The sequence below is a fragment of the Thamnophis elegans genome, chromosome 4 (genome assembly GCF_009769535.1).
Source record: "Thamnophis elegans isolate rThaEle1 chromosome 4, rThaEle1.pri, whole genome shotgun sequence".
Lineage (NCBI taxonomy): Eukaryota > Metazoa > Chordata > Lepidosauria > Squamata > Colubridae > Thamnophis > Thamnophis elegans.
In genome coordinates, this window is record NC_045544.1 from 64,593,200 (window position 1) to 64,606,684 (window position 13,485).

General features: G+C 35.2%; 1 protein-coding gene across 1 annotated transcript in view; it reads right to left on the reverse strand.

Moving 5' to 3' along the window:
* WDR27 (WD repeat domain 27) overlaps positions 1-13,485 on the reverse strand; it is a 71,405-nt gene that overhangs the window by 52,096 nt on the left and 5,824 nt on the right. Inside the window, exons 5-12 of the mRNA XM_032216034.1 lie at positions 12,261-12,374; positions 11,681-11,732; positions 10,242-10,312; positions 9,450-9,561; positions 8,855-8,987; positions 5,108-5,224; positions 3,768-3,835; positions 1,844-1,922 (exon numbers count right to left, since the gene is read on the reverse strand). Of these exons, the coding sequence (XP_032071925.1) occupies positions 1,844-1,922; positions 3,768-3,835; positions 5,108-5,224; positions 8,855-8,987; positions 9,450-9,561; positions 10,242-10,312; positions 11,681-11,732; positions 12,261-12,374 (746 nt within the window). The remainder of the gene's footprint in view (positions 1-1,843; positions 1,923-3,767; positions 3,836-5,107; positions 5,225-8,854; positions 8,988-9,449; positions 9,562-10,241; positions 10,313-11,680; positions 11,733-12,260; positions 12,375-13,485) is intronic.

The window sequence follows — 13,485 nt, forward strand, 5'->3', positions numbered from 1 at the left end:
CATCTTACTGTCCAATGCCACCTCGGTGAGCCTCCGCAACGCTCCAGCTGCTTGGCGGAGCATCGTGCAGGCGCTATACACGCCGTGCGCAGAAGTGCCGAAGATTTTAAAGACAGGTAAGGAGCACGGGGTGGCCCTCTGGAGCACCGTACCAGAACAGTACCCGGTGCTCCGGGTAGGCTCCGGTATGCCCGTATCGGGGCATACCTCCTGCAACCCACCACTGTGTTATATGTTGTACAACAGGGGTGTCAAACTCAATTTCATTGAGGGCCGCATCAGGGCTGTGGTTGACCTCGGAGAGCTGGGTTGGTGTGGCTGACTGGGTGGGCCTGGCCAACTTGACACCACTCACTGGGTGTGGCCAACTTGACGCCACTTCCCAAACTGCTGCATGTTTTCTCTTTGCATTGGGAAGATCGGGCTGAAGCCATGCTGGCCCTATGTTTCCTCTTTGCATTGAGTAGACCAGGCCTTAAGTGACATTGGCTGGCCCCTTTACATTTTCCAGGACAGCCCTGCAGGCTGGATCTGACCACATTGCAAGCCGGATCCGGCCCACAAGCCTTGAGTTTGACACTCCTGTTGTACAATAACAAAAATTTGAAAGTAAGTGTAAATATTTTAACAGTTTTGCTAATACATACATACAATTCATGGGCTGTCCAATTCTAAATAACTCTCTCTCTCCCACTCATATCTAGGCTGCCCTCACTCCAAATGACTCTGAGCAGAATAAAAACAACAGCATAGTACAAAGGAAAGTAGCTGCAGAATAGCCGCTGTCAGGGAACAAAAACATTTGTCCACATAGCTAGCAATGTCCAGAGTCTTTTCTTCTATCTCTACCCAAGGCATGAAAAAAAATCCCAATTTTTTAGGGAACACTTAAGGATGATCAAGGTCTAGGCAGATCTCCAAGGATATGTTATTCCAAGGGCATTTGCAATGACAAAGAAAGCCATTTCTGGTCCCACTAGATGAAGTTACTTAAGTGATAAGACCTGAAGCAAACCAGTCCTATCAGAACACGGAGGAAAGGCAAACTTGGTAAGAGACGGGCAGTCTAGATAACTTATGCCTTGTAGGAATGTAGGAATGAATTTTCGATTATGTTTTGACTGACACACAACTACTTCTATTTAACAAAGGAGGGAGGATTAGGCAGTAACAGAATCACAATTGGAATGTTTAACACTTCTATCCTTTGTGATTTAAGAATAAGCTTCTAAATATACAAGCAATGCCTCTTGATATCTTAATTCTAATTAAGATATCAAGTGGTTCAGGAAACATTTCATTTTTGCTCTACTCCATCACTAAAAAACCAAGATAAATATGCAAAATAGAAAATAGGTTAATATGCAAATACTGCTCTATTTGCAAAACAGAATTTAAAATTTTGATGGTTTTAACTCAGAGTCCAAGCTTTAATTTTATAAAAATAATTAAACATTGCTTCAGATTAGGTAGTTTGATTCAGCTTCCAAAATTAAAATTGGGCAAAATGAATAAATTTATAATTTTACTAATGAGTCATTATACAAATTAATTTATCATTTTAGGCAATAATAGTATTACAAACGTTGGATCATCTGCAGGGTTATATTAAATTAACTTGTATTTTAAACCTCTTTGTTCCTTATTCTTAAACCCATTTTACATTAATATACGGTACCAAATCTTTGTGTAACTAAAAGAGACAAAGTTTTTATTTATTTATGAAACTTCTATGCCTCCCATCTTGCCAAGGTAAGTCTAGGTTGCTTACATTCATTCAATAAAAATACCACATAAACATTAAAAGCGACAAACTAAATTTACCAGCGTAATTTGCACTCACTGTGGTGCTGATGTATAACCTGATGATTTAATTTTGTTATGAAAAACCAATGGCTTGTCTTTTATATGGGTTTTTGTACCTAAATTAAGAAACATCTACAGTAATATAAACTTCATAGCTAAGCATCAAGAAATACATATACAGAAAGAACTAAAAATATACTTTGGGTATCCTGAGCCACATATATCAGGTAATACAAACTAATATAAACAGCTTCTGATTTGTTAATATTGTCCATTCCAGTGTTACATGGATACAAAAAAGGTATGTAACTTTCTTCCCACTACATTTGTTAGACTAATACTTCTGTTTTAAATCATCATTTTAAGATAATCTTAAATTATTTCAAAAAAATATTTCCATGGACTTTTAAAGACAAACAATATGTAACATCAAAAGATATCAGACACAATAGAACGGATTTGTAGCATAAGAGCAGTTTACCAATGGCTGATGATGAGCTGAGTTTCCTTTCAGTTCACCAGAGGTATTTTAAAACCTGGATTCTTATAGTGACATGGTCGACTTGATAGTTGAAAAACCTATTTCAGCTGTAACATTCTAAAGGCATAAGGATTGGTACATGGACTCCTTGTGTATTTTCCATTGATTTCAATGGAGAAAATATATTCAAATCTATTTGTATATATATTTTCATTGAAAACAATGGGAAATTTCATATGGGAAACTGGGCTCTCTATCTGTGTATCTGTGATTCCATAGCTGCAAATGATAACAAAATACAGAGTAACACTGAAATGCTATGCTGGCTTCCTCTGAAATATCTTTCTGCTTATTTCTCTGGGTTAGAAATTCCACATTATAAAAATGGCAGGAGAAAGTTTATGCCTCGAGCGTTTTTCTGCTACATTTTAGAAGTTGATGCATGCAGAAGGAATTAGGTCCCAAGCTGTCTGCCAGTGAAAATGGGCTCCCGAGCTCCATTTTCAGCTGCAACAGTCTCCTGCAATCCTCTGCCAGCAAAAGTGGAGCTTGAAAGGGATGCCAGCAGCCTTCCCGAGTTCCGTTTTTGCTGGCAGAGGCACTGTGGGCTGGTCCTTCATTTTTCTAGGATGGCCTCATGGACCAGATCTAAGCACTTCACGGCCTGACTCGTGGGGTGCTTAGATCTGGCCTATGGGATCATCATGGAAACAGCAAAGGACCAGTCCACAGTGCTTCTGCCAGCAAAAACGGAGGTCCGTTTTCACTGGTTGATGATTGTAAGAGGGCGTCATAGCCAAAATCAGAGTTTAGGAGCCCGTTTTTGCTGGCAGAGTGCTTGGGCCTCCACAGGCAGCCCTGACATGAATGACATCAAGCTGGCCATGCCCACCCTGGCCCCCTCCAGCCACCCCTCCCCCAAGGTCAAACACAACCTGTTGCAGCTCTCAATGAAATTGAGTTTGACACCCCGATCTGCAGCATTGATACTAATAGTGTACTGAATGTACCCTTAGGTGATGAGATATGAACAAGAGTAAGTTGGCTTCCAGGGAAGCCTGTAATTAGTTTGGATAGAAGATAATGAGCAAGTTTGGAGTAAATTTGAGCCTTTGATTGCATTTGGGGTATAATGCCAAAACTGGCTGGTATTAGTTGGAATGCTGCATAGGACCAACTACGGCTCTTAATGCAAATAACTTTTCTTACAAGAAACGGTTGTTATATGAAAGCTTTGACTCATCAATACATGTTTACCAGCAAGGGTCAATATTATGGACCTATCTGGGAAATATCTTGGCATATGGTGACTTCGGATGATAAGGAGTAATGAATGAATAATGAATAAAATGGAAAAAGGTAAATATAGCTGACATATGGCCCTCAATTAATTTCTTCCTTTACTCAATCTTTGCTTTGGGATGTTACTTTTCAATATATTAGTCAAAGGATTAATCACTGTAGAATTTAACAAATTTACCTGTTTTATTTACAAGTTTGACTTTTTCCTTCTTCGCGTACAAGGGAGAGGTCACAAGAAGAGGACATCTAAAACCACAAATCAAAAGATATAATTATATATTTAATACAGAACAATTGGCAGAAGAGCAATACTAGATTATTACTTTCAGGATAAATGGTTAATTCACTATAGATTATAATAGATTCCTGGTACTGCAATCACCTATATTACTGATCTATGAACAGCTCAAAATACAGTCAAAACAAAGGATTTTCCCATTTCATATATTTTGCAACCACATCTTACTTGAAGAAATGTACTAAACTAGTGCAGGTTATTCACTGAGGAATAAGCAATGAAATCACAAAATCTTTCTGCCATAAATTGACAAGGTGATCTTTAGCAATCCACTTTTTTTTTTACTTCAGATCCCTGTCCACCAGTTACTCACCTTATTTGGATATTGCAATCTAAATTATACAATTTTACAATTAGAAAGCCTAAATGGAAGATAACCTACATTAAATATATCCAGTGATTTAAAATGCCACTTCTTGTTTCCACCAAACACTAAGAATACTGTTACACATAGTACTTGTTTTGAGATCACAACTCGGGTGGTAGTACGGTTATTAAGCAAAGTGTTATTAAGTGATCTTACTTCAGCTTTGCATTACAGACTTATGAATGTTGTAAATGCAAGGATTGTCGCAAAGGTATGTTTTCATCATTGTGTTGATGCTGCGAACACTTGCTAAACAAGGCAGTCACTAAATGAAGGACTACCTAAATATCATTCATAAAAGACATATTTGTCAATCCTACAGCTGTGAAAAGATGTTTTTTCTATTACAATATTTTAAATAAAACTTGGTTACCTAATACAAATGCTTGTCTGTTAGCATATATTTGCATAAATGTGGCTGAGATAAGCCTAAAGTATCATTTCAAATATTTATTCACAGCTGAAAAACAAAATATGTAATGGTATACAAGGCCAATGATAAAGAAAACAAATTTATAATTTTCCAGGAGATATCCAGTTTTTAATCCTTTTCACTCACTTTTTAATCATTTCCACTGTTATTTGTTTGATTTGATTGTTATTAAATTTATCTTTACATTCTTTTATCTCTATTCTTCTAATTCTAATAGTTAGTTCTAATAATATTCTAATCTCTTATTACTATTATTTATTAAATTATATGCAGCCTGGCTTCCAGTGACTTGGGAACATTTAGAAATTGTCAAAAACATTTCAAACAAAGAAAACTGTATTAAAAAAGTAAAAATGACAGAAATAAATCAATAAATAAAAGGAGTGAACTTTAATGGGGTTAAGTGAAATGATCCTTTACCTTGCAACTGCAGAAAAGCCTTCCTCCCTTCCACTTAAAAGGAGGCTATTCTGTTGGCATCTCAACGAGCAGCACAACGTTAACTTCCAGTAAAACAATTTTGTTCTCCACATAGAACTTAGCAAACAGAAAACCTGCAGAAAGACAGACATAAAGCTTTTTTTTTCTTAACACAATAAATCCCTTCCTGATAAAGAGGTTTGTTTCAAGGAATGGAATTCTACTCATTGAACATCCATCTGGAAGATGGGTTAAAAGTTAAAATGGTACAACTTTGGTCCAAGAATATGAGACACAGACCAAAAAGGAATAGGTTTTTCTTGTACTGTGAGAATAGGGAGAAGGAGGACTAAATCTTAGTTGGTGAAAGGTACATATAAAGGGTCTGTGGGAGAGATTGTTGTTGATGAACATATTGGGGGAATGGGTACATTACTTGTAGGCTGGGGGATATGGAAGTATTTTAAAGGTCAGGGTTCCAAGTAACACCCCCCAAGTACACCCCTAACGAAAGAAGACTCCGAGGGTTGAAGTTCCTCAAAGTTCCATTTTATTAGAGAAGTCATATTGGCACATCTGGGAAAACCCGAATCTGAAAGCTTCCAGGTTTTCCCCGCCCAAACTAAAGTCAAGTCCCTGCCTAGCACCCACATGTCCATCACATGGTCCAATCAGGCACCGTCCCAACTGGAGATGCCTCCCAGTCACACCATTCCAGGTGCAGGGCAAGACGTCCTTGACTCTCTGAGAAAGGAATGTTATTTTGACTATATCTCTCACACTCCACATAATCCCCCTCCCAATTTCCCACAGCATTAATGTGGCAGGCCGAAGCCCAATGCAAAAGATGGCTTCCAGGTCTGACAGGCTGCCCACCCACTCATCAGAAGATCATGACCTGTGATGAGAATAACACAGGGGGTTAAAATCAAAGCCTAACCACCTCTTTCCCCCCTTAGGGGGACTCTTTGGCTTATCGGGGGTATTTATCATGGAATTATCAAGTCTTTTTTCATCAGGGGTGTTACTTGGAACCATGACAGGTGTTATGTTATTGTTTGGTCAAAGGATGATATCTCTAACCCTACTTTCTTTTAGCCCTGATGATGTTACTTAGTTGGGGTAATGGAGCACCTGCAAGAACAACAAGCAAGCTCAGAAGACACCAAGGAGCCTTCATTTCAACCCTGAGTATTCTCCTTTATTGATATGTCTCAGTGGAGAGTCTCAAAGGCAGCTTGAGTGGGGGAGGCAGCGGCGTAGCCAGGAGGGACCATATTTGGGAGAGGAGAATTAGAGCATTGATGGACAGATATCATGATGCGAGGCAAGGCTTTATTAATACCGGAGAAGAGAGGTGGAAAGTCTATAGCCAATTTCTCCTTTTAGACCCTCCAGTCTAAAAAACTCAATTAAGGTAATGGGAATACTGAGAGTCTTGGACTCAAACTGATGCGTAGAACTTTAGGTATGTTGCATATTGTATTGTTGGATGATCTATTCATTGTAAATGTATGTATTTTTATTATATTTTTTTATTTTTATTAGTGTTCTTGTAAACCATTTGAACTTGAAGCAATATATAACACTATAAATAAATAAAGTTAATTGCAGTTTTTAATTAAAAGGGATTGTCTTATATTGAATATTTAAAATCATTTCTCACCTACCATTGACTGCCTTCCTCGTTAAAGCACAGAGTCCAGCAATCTTGAATACTAAGACCAGTGAATCTTCACATGCAGTCATATATAAATAAACAAATAAAAATTAAAAAAAAATCACTAAAACAATGAGGAAATCCTGAGTTCATTTCATTCTTGATGGTTTTGAAATAATACACCAAATATTTTTAATTTCAATCTTTGTGAAGGGAAACAAATTAATATTTTTCTAACGCAATAAGCATTAAATTAAGAAATCAAATAAATGTTTAATAAACTGTTTATTGCTATTTATCGCTCACTGCAACCAGAAATTAAAATCTTTCATATTATGAAATTAAGTAAAGTAATATTTATTTATTAAAGAGAGGAAAAGAGTATGGATTATCTTTAGTAAGTAAATATATACACTTTGTAAGTTAAAGCAGCTTTCCAACTCAAAGTTTGCATTGTAATATGAATAAACCAGAGTAGAACATTCCAATCCACAAATACTGGGTAACCCACATCCGGAAATCTGCATTAAAACAAAGCATACTTTTAAAAAAAGCCTAATATATAATAATGTATTTTTACATGTCATGGCTTTTTGAACGGAAATTACGCACAGATTAGAATTTCTAACACTTAAGATCTGTAGTCTTCTTCCAAAAAAAATCTAAATCTTTTTTTTTTAACTGCTCAACATTGCAAGGGAATTACTTAGAATTAATATTCACAGCGGGGTCAGAAAAGGAAGGCTGTAAGCCTAAATGAGATACAATTCAAACAATAGTATTACTTTACTGCAAAATGCAAGATGAGATTTTTGTTTTAATTTGTCTGATTTATAAAGTGCACATTTTTATTAACATTCTATATTATTTAATTATCACAATATCCCCGCTATACAAGAACTTTAATAGTTAACGTAACATTTAAACTATTACAAATATTATATGCATCTATCTGATTATTTTTATATATTATAATGTAACAAAGATATATATACATATACATATACATATATATCCCAGTAAGGGTATGGCTAGCTGATGAGAGCTAAATAGCTTGAAATAGATTTATACTAGTCTCCCTTTATTTATTTATCAGCACAAACACAACATATATATATATATATATATATATATGCACACTTGTATATATATGTATGTATGTATGTATGTGTATATGTGTATATATATATATATATATATATATATATATATATATATATATATATATATATATATATATATATATATATATAACGAGCCGATGGACAGAGAATGGAAGTAGTGACCTTCCTCCCATATTTGGGCATACCAGGGTTGTGACTTTATTATTTGTTACTTACTTACTTACTTACTTACTTACTTACTTACTTACACATACATACATACATACATACATACATACATACATACATATATATAAAACAGTTGCAGGAATTGCGAATGTCTAGTTTAATGAACGAAGAACTAGAGGTGACATGATAGCAATGTTCCAATATTTGAGGGGCTGCCAGAAAGAAGAGAATCAACCTATTCTCCAAAGGACCTGAAGACAGTACAAGAAGTAGTGGATAGAAACCAGAACTAAGAGAGAAGCAACCTAGAACTAAGGAAACATTTCCTGACATTGAGAACAATTAATCAGTGGAATGACTTGCCTCCAGAAGTTGTGGGTGCTCCAACACTGGAAGTTTTCAAGAAGAGATTGGACAACCATTTGTCTGAAATGCTATAGGATTTTCTGCTTCAGCAGGGAGTTGGACTATAGCAACAGCAATAGCAGTTAGACTTATATACCGCTTCATAGGGCTTTCAGTCCTCTCTAAGCGGTTTACAGAGTCAGCATATTGCCCCCAACAATCCGGGTCCTCATTTTACCCACCTCGGAAGGATGGAAGGCTGAGTCAACCTTGAGCTGGTGAGATTTGAACAGCCGAACTGCAGAACTGCAGTCAGCTGAAGTAGCCTGCAGTGCTGCATTTAACCACTGCGCCACCTCGGCTCCTTACAGGACTAGAAGACCTGTAAGGTCCGTTCCAATTCTGTTATTCTGTTATATTGCCTGCACTTTAGTTAAAGAATCCACTCACCTAGATTCTTTATCACCAAAATTTGCTGGATTATCACAGTGTTCCATTCTAAGGATTGGAAAGGTAGTTTCAACCGCATCTTCTTCTTCGATATTGCTTATATTAGATGCCTGGGAAATATTCTGAATCTGATCTGGAAAATGCAGAGATGTGATTATATCAGAAATAGATTACAAAGATATTTAGTGAAAACTACAATAGAGTGTAGCTTAATACATTTTATTAAGTGTGGATTCATTGGACAATTTCTGTGGTTAGATTTTCAATTATTTTACAGTAAGATACACAACATTTGTAATTTTGGAGCAACATGCGGGTTAGTTTAAATTTTGGAGAAAAAAAATGGCTAGAGCACATCATGCTGTCTTCACTGTCTTCATGCTCTGGTATCATTGGTATAACAAATTTAATTAATTTACATTCTTTTCCTTAATTTCTGAGTTGTCCTTAAGTTTTTTGCATCCTTTATTAATGTACTTCATATTTGACCAACAGAATTAATATCTTCCAATCAAAAAGTGTAAATTAGAACAGCACCTATTCAATTAAACTATTTGCTAACCGGTAAAATTGTAAAGTGTTTGTGCAATATTACCCCAATGCTCGAACTTTGTTATTTTGTTGTAAAACTTTTTTCTCTCTTTCTTTACATTAATATGAATTACAGAACGATACTTATGTCCACTAATCAAACTGAAGATCCATAGCTGAAAGAAAAAAAATACTATCACTGTAGCTTATGTTTCCACATTAATCTCTGTAAAAATGTTTTACATTTTATTATATCAATTTAGTAGTAAGCACGTGACCGCTGAACTGAGATAATATACCACATCTTTTTAGTAAAATAATTACAATTAAAATTCTCAATTTCTTAAATGTCACTAATGTTTTGTCAATCAACTTTTTCTATTCAAAGTTTAGTTTTGGTTACATAAATTACATAAGAATAAATAAGAATAAAGAAAATAGCTGATCATTTTCATTGGCTTATAATGTGCAACTTAAATTCACTTTTCCTGACATTGCAACTTGCCTTTTACAATTGCAGTATAAAATAAGCAATCACTGTGCATGCAAAAAGTTAATATATTATCTTTGGGTTCAGTATTTAAAAATTGAAAAGAGAAAAACAGTAAACTATTTTCCACATATAATGGTATTTTGGGAATTCCAAGCTATACATGATACAATTTTAAAAAGAAGTCATGGAAGAAGGCAATGGTCAATTACCTTGTCATTTGGAAATAGATTAATCTGAGACATCAATAGAAGGTGTGTGTGTACTATTGAACTATGATCTAAACGGGATCAATCAAATATGAATTTTATATCTAATATTATAACAGTAAATTACAAATAGTCACACTGTGCATACACTTGTTACCTGTCCATCTGCACATCCAGTAATAATCTGTTTATTTGCTTCATCAATAAAGAGACTTAAAAGAGGAAATGCTGTTAAAACAAAAGTCCTCCTTGTTATTAATGCATTATAACAGAAACTCTAGCACCACCTATAGTTCATTTAAAATTGTTCAATGTTTTCATGAATTACTGAAAATAGCTGTATGTTAAGTGTGTGCAACTTCAGAGGTTTGAATATCACACTATTTAAACTCATATTAGTAGCAATTGTATTGCAAAATGGTTCTGCAGACAAAAGCATGGGTTAAGAATATAATTTCTCATGTTTTGTGCCTTTTCCCACCTCACAGCTTCTCCATTTCAAACTCTCTCCAGAAGCTGCCTCTATTTTTATTTTTATTATTTTTATCTGTCTGTCTGTCTCTCTATCTATCTAAAAAGAATGATACCTTATTCCCAGGGACTCTTCATTCTCATGCAATTAATCTTTATGCTTCATATCCTTGCAATGAATTTTTGATTAAATGATTTTGAAAGTATTTGTGCGTTTTATTTTTATCATCCCATAGTATGCCAGCCTGCTTGCAAATCATGGCCTTCTAAGGTGAAATTTTTTTTATTCTTTAGCTCTATCCAATCCTTCACCAATGTTATTGTTACTGCTGATGCGTATAAATCCCAATTTGGTTATGCTAAGCCTCCCCTCTCCTTGCTGTCTTGCATTGACTTTAGTTTAATCCTCGCTTTTCGTCCCTGCCAAATGAATCTAGCGGTTATTTTGTTTAATTCTTGAAATATTTTTTTACCCGGATTAACAGGTGTGGCTTGCAACATGAATAAGATTCTTGGTAAAATATTCATTTTGATTGTCACTGTATGTCTCATGAGTGATAACTGAATATTTTTCTAATTTTCTAAATCTTTCTTTATTTGCATCACTAATTTATTATAATTATCGTCTTTAATTGTGGAACATTTTGCCGACACCCAAGTATTTCACTTTCTTAGTTATTTGCATTCTGGTTGCTACTTCCAGTTCCTCTTCTTGCTTTTTTTGTCATGTTCTTGGTTATTATTTTTGTTTTGTCTTTATTGATCTTTAGTCCTGCCACTTCACCTTATTCTTCTAATTTTTGAATTAATTTCAGGCTGGATTCTAATGGATCCTCTAGAACTAATACTAAGTCATCAGCATAGGCTTGGGCCTTATATTTTTCATTTTTGAGTCTTAAACCTTTTATTCCCTGGTCCTTCCAAATTTCATTTAATAAAATTTCCAAAGTTAATATAAACAGCAAAGGAGGAGGGGGCATCCCTGTCTGACTCCTTTTCTTATGAATTTCTTATGGATATAGGAGCAATAGGTAGTTGCAACAACTGCCTATTCTGCGAAGAATAACACTAGCATACATTGTTTTATAAAAGGAACATAGGTTGGTAATGAATTATAAACCCTACCTGTTATTACTGCTGATTGATATATTAGCAGTCCAATACAGTAATCCCAGACCTTTTGAAAAACACATGAGATTAAATAGTCAGTTTATAGCACCATGAAAAAAATCAATGTGATGCCCTGTAAACAATATACAAGCCAAAGTTTCAAATAAATTATTCACTATGCTTCTAGCACTTCTAATCTATGGAATTAAAGAGAGCTTCTCATGTTTAGAGAAGATTATAGCTACAATTCACTTAAAAGGCTTAAATTATCATGAGAGTAAAATCATTATCGCTCAACCAAATATAAAACAACAACTTTTTCAGAGGAGACTAGATGTGCTCTACACTCTTAAAATCCAATAAATTTTCAACTGATTTCACAGAAACAGAAAACAAGCAATACAGAATCACCAAAAGTTAATGATATTTGTTGATATTATATAGTTCAGGTTCCTAATACTCTTCCTAATATTTGCTTTTCATAATGCTTATTCCTCTGATTTAAAAATCTCCATTTTATAATATTTAAGTGTTTTTACTTTTATAAGTCGGCAATCAAACAGATTTTTTTTAAAAAGAGAGACAATGGCCTTACCTTAAAACTTCTATCTTCTGAAATCGATATAAGTATATTTTTCTCCCAAGTACAAAATTCAGCAGCAGTTACTGGTGCCAGATGGCCTTCTAGTTCAGCAAGTATTGCTTCATCCTGCCATTAATATAGGGGAAAATGTAAATGACATTTAAAATATTAGATTTGACAGAATTTGATTATTTATAACATTTTAATACATTGATGTGAAAATCCTGATGCTAATTTGGTCACAAATTTAACAACCTTGATTGATTTAATCAAATTTAATTAAATTTCCAGCCAAGAAATTAAAAGACGCTTGCTCCTGGTGAGTTAAGCTATGGCAAATCTAGACAGCATACTAAAAAGCAGAGATCTCACCCTGCCAACAAAAGTGTGTATAGTCAAGGTGATGGTTTTCCCAGTTACAATGTATGGCTGTGAAAGTTGGACCATAAGAAAGGCTGAGTGCCAAAAAATTGAGACCTTTGAACTATGGTGCTGGAGAAGACTCCTGCGAGTCCCTTGGACTGTAAGGCGATCAAACTGGTCAGTCCTAGAGGAGTTCAATCCTTACTGCTGTTTAGAAGGCCAGATCCTGAAGATGAAACTCAAATACTTTGGCCACCTAATGAGAAGGAAGGACTCACTGGAGAAGAGCCTCATGCTGGCAAAGGTTGAGGGCAAAAGAAGAAGTGGACGACAGAGAATAAGGTGGCTGGATGGAGTCACTGAAGCAGTAAACGTGGGATTAAATGGACTCCAGAGGATGGTAGAGGGCAGGAAGGCCTGGAGGAACATTGTCCATGGATGGGTCGGACACAGCTTCGCAACTAACAACAACAATTATATTTCAAAGCCATCTTACATATAAGGGTGGGGGAGAGAACCCTCAATCATAGCATATCTCCTAAGCAAAGGCACTGAACCACAATTCTGTTTTAGTTATGACTTCCATTAAATATGAAATGAAATTCCGTAGCCACTTTTAGGCTTCTTCTCCATGTCTTTTGTGTTACCTTTACCCTCTATTTTAATATTAGATCTAATTTCATTATGCTGTACCTAGTTAATTTCAAATTACTTACAAAAGCTTTGTAGCATTCATATTTAAATTAAATTAAATAATTCACAACTTAGTTGTTGGACTGCAGATGTTTCATGTACTGACTAGATATAATACCACCAGTGCTAGCAAGTTTGGATTTGCCCCCTGCTTATGTACAGTAGCTCAGTCTGTCAGTGT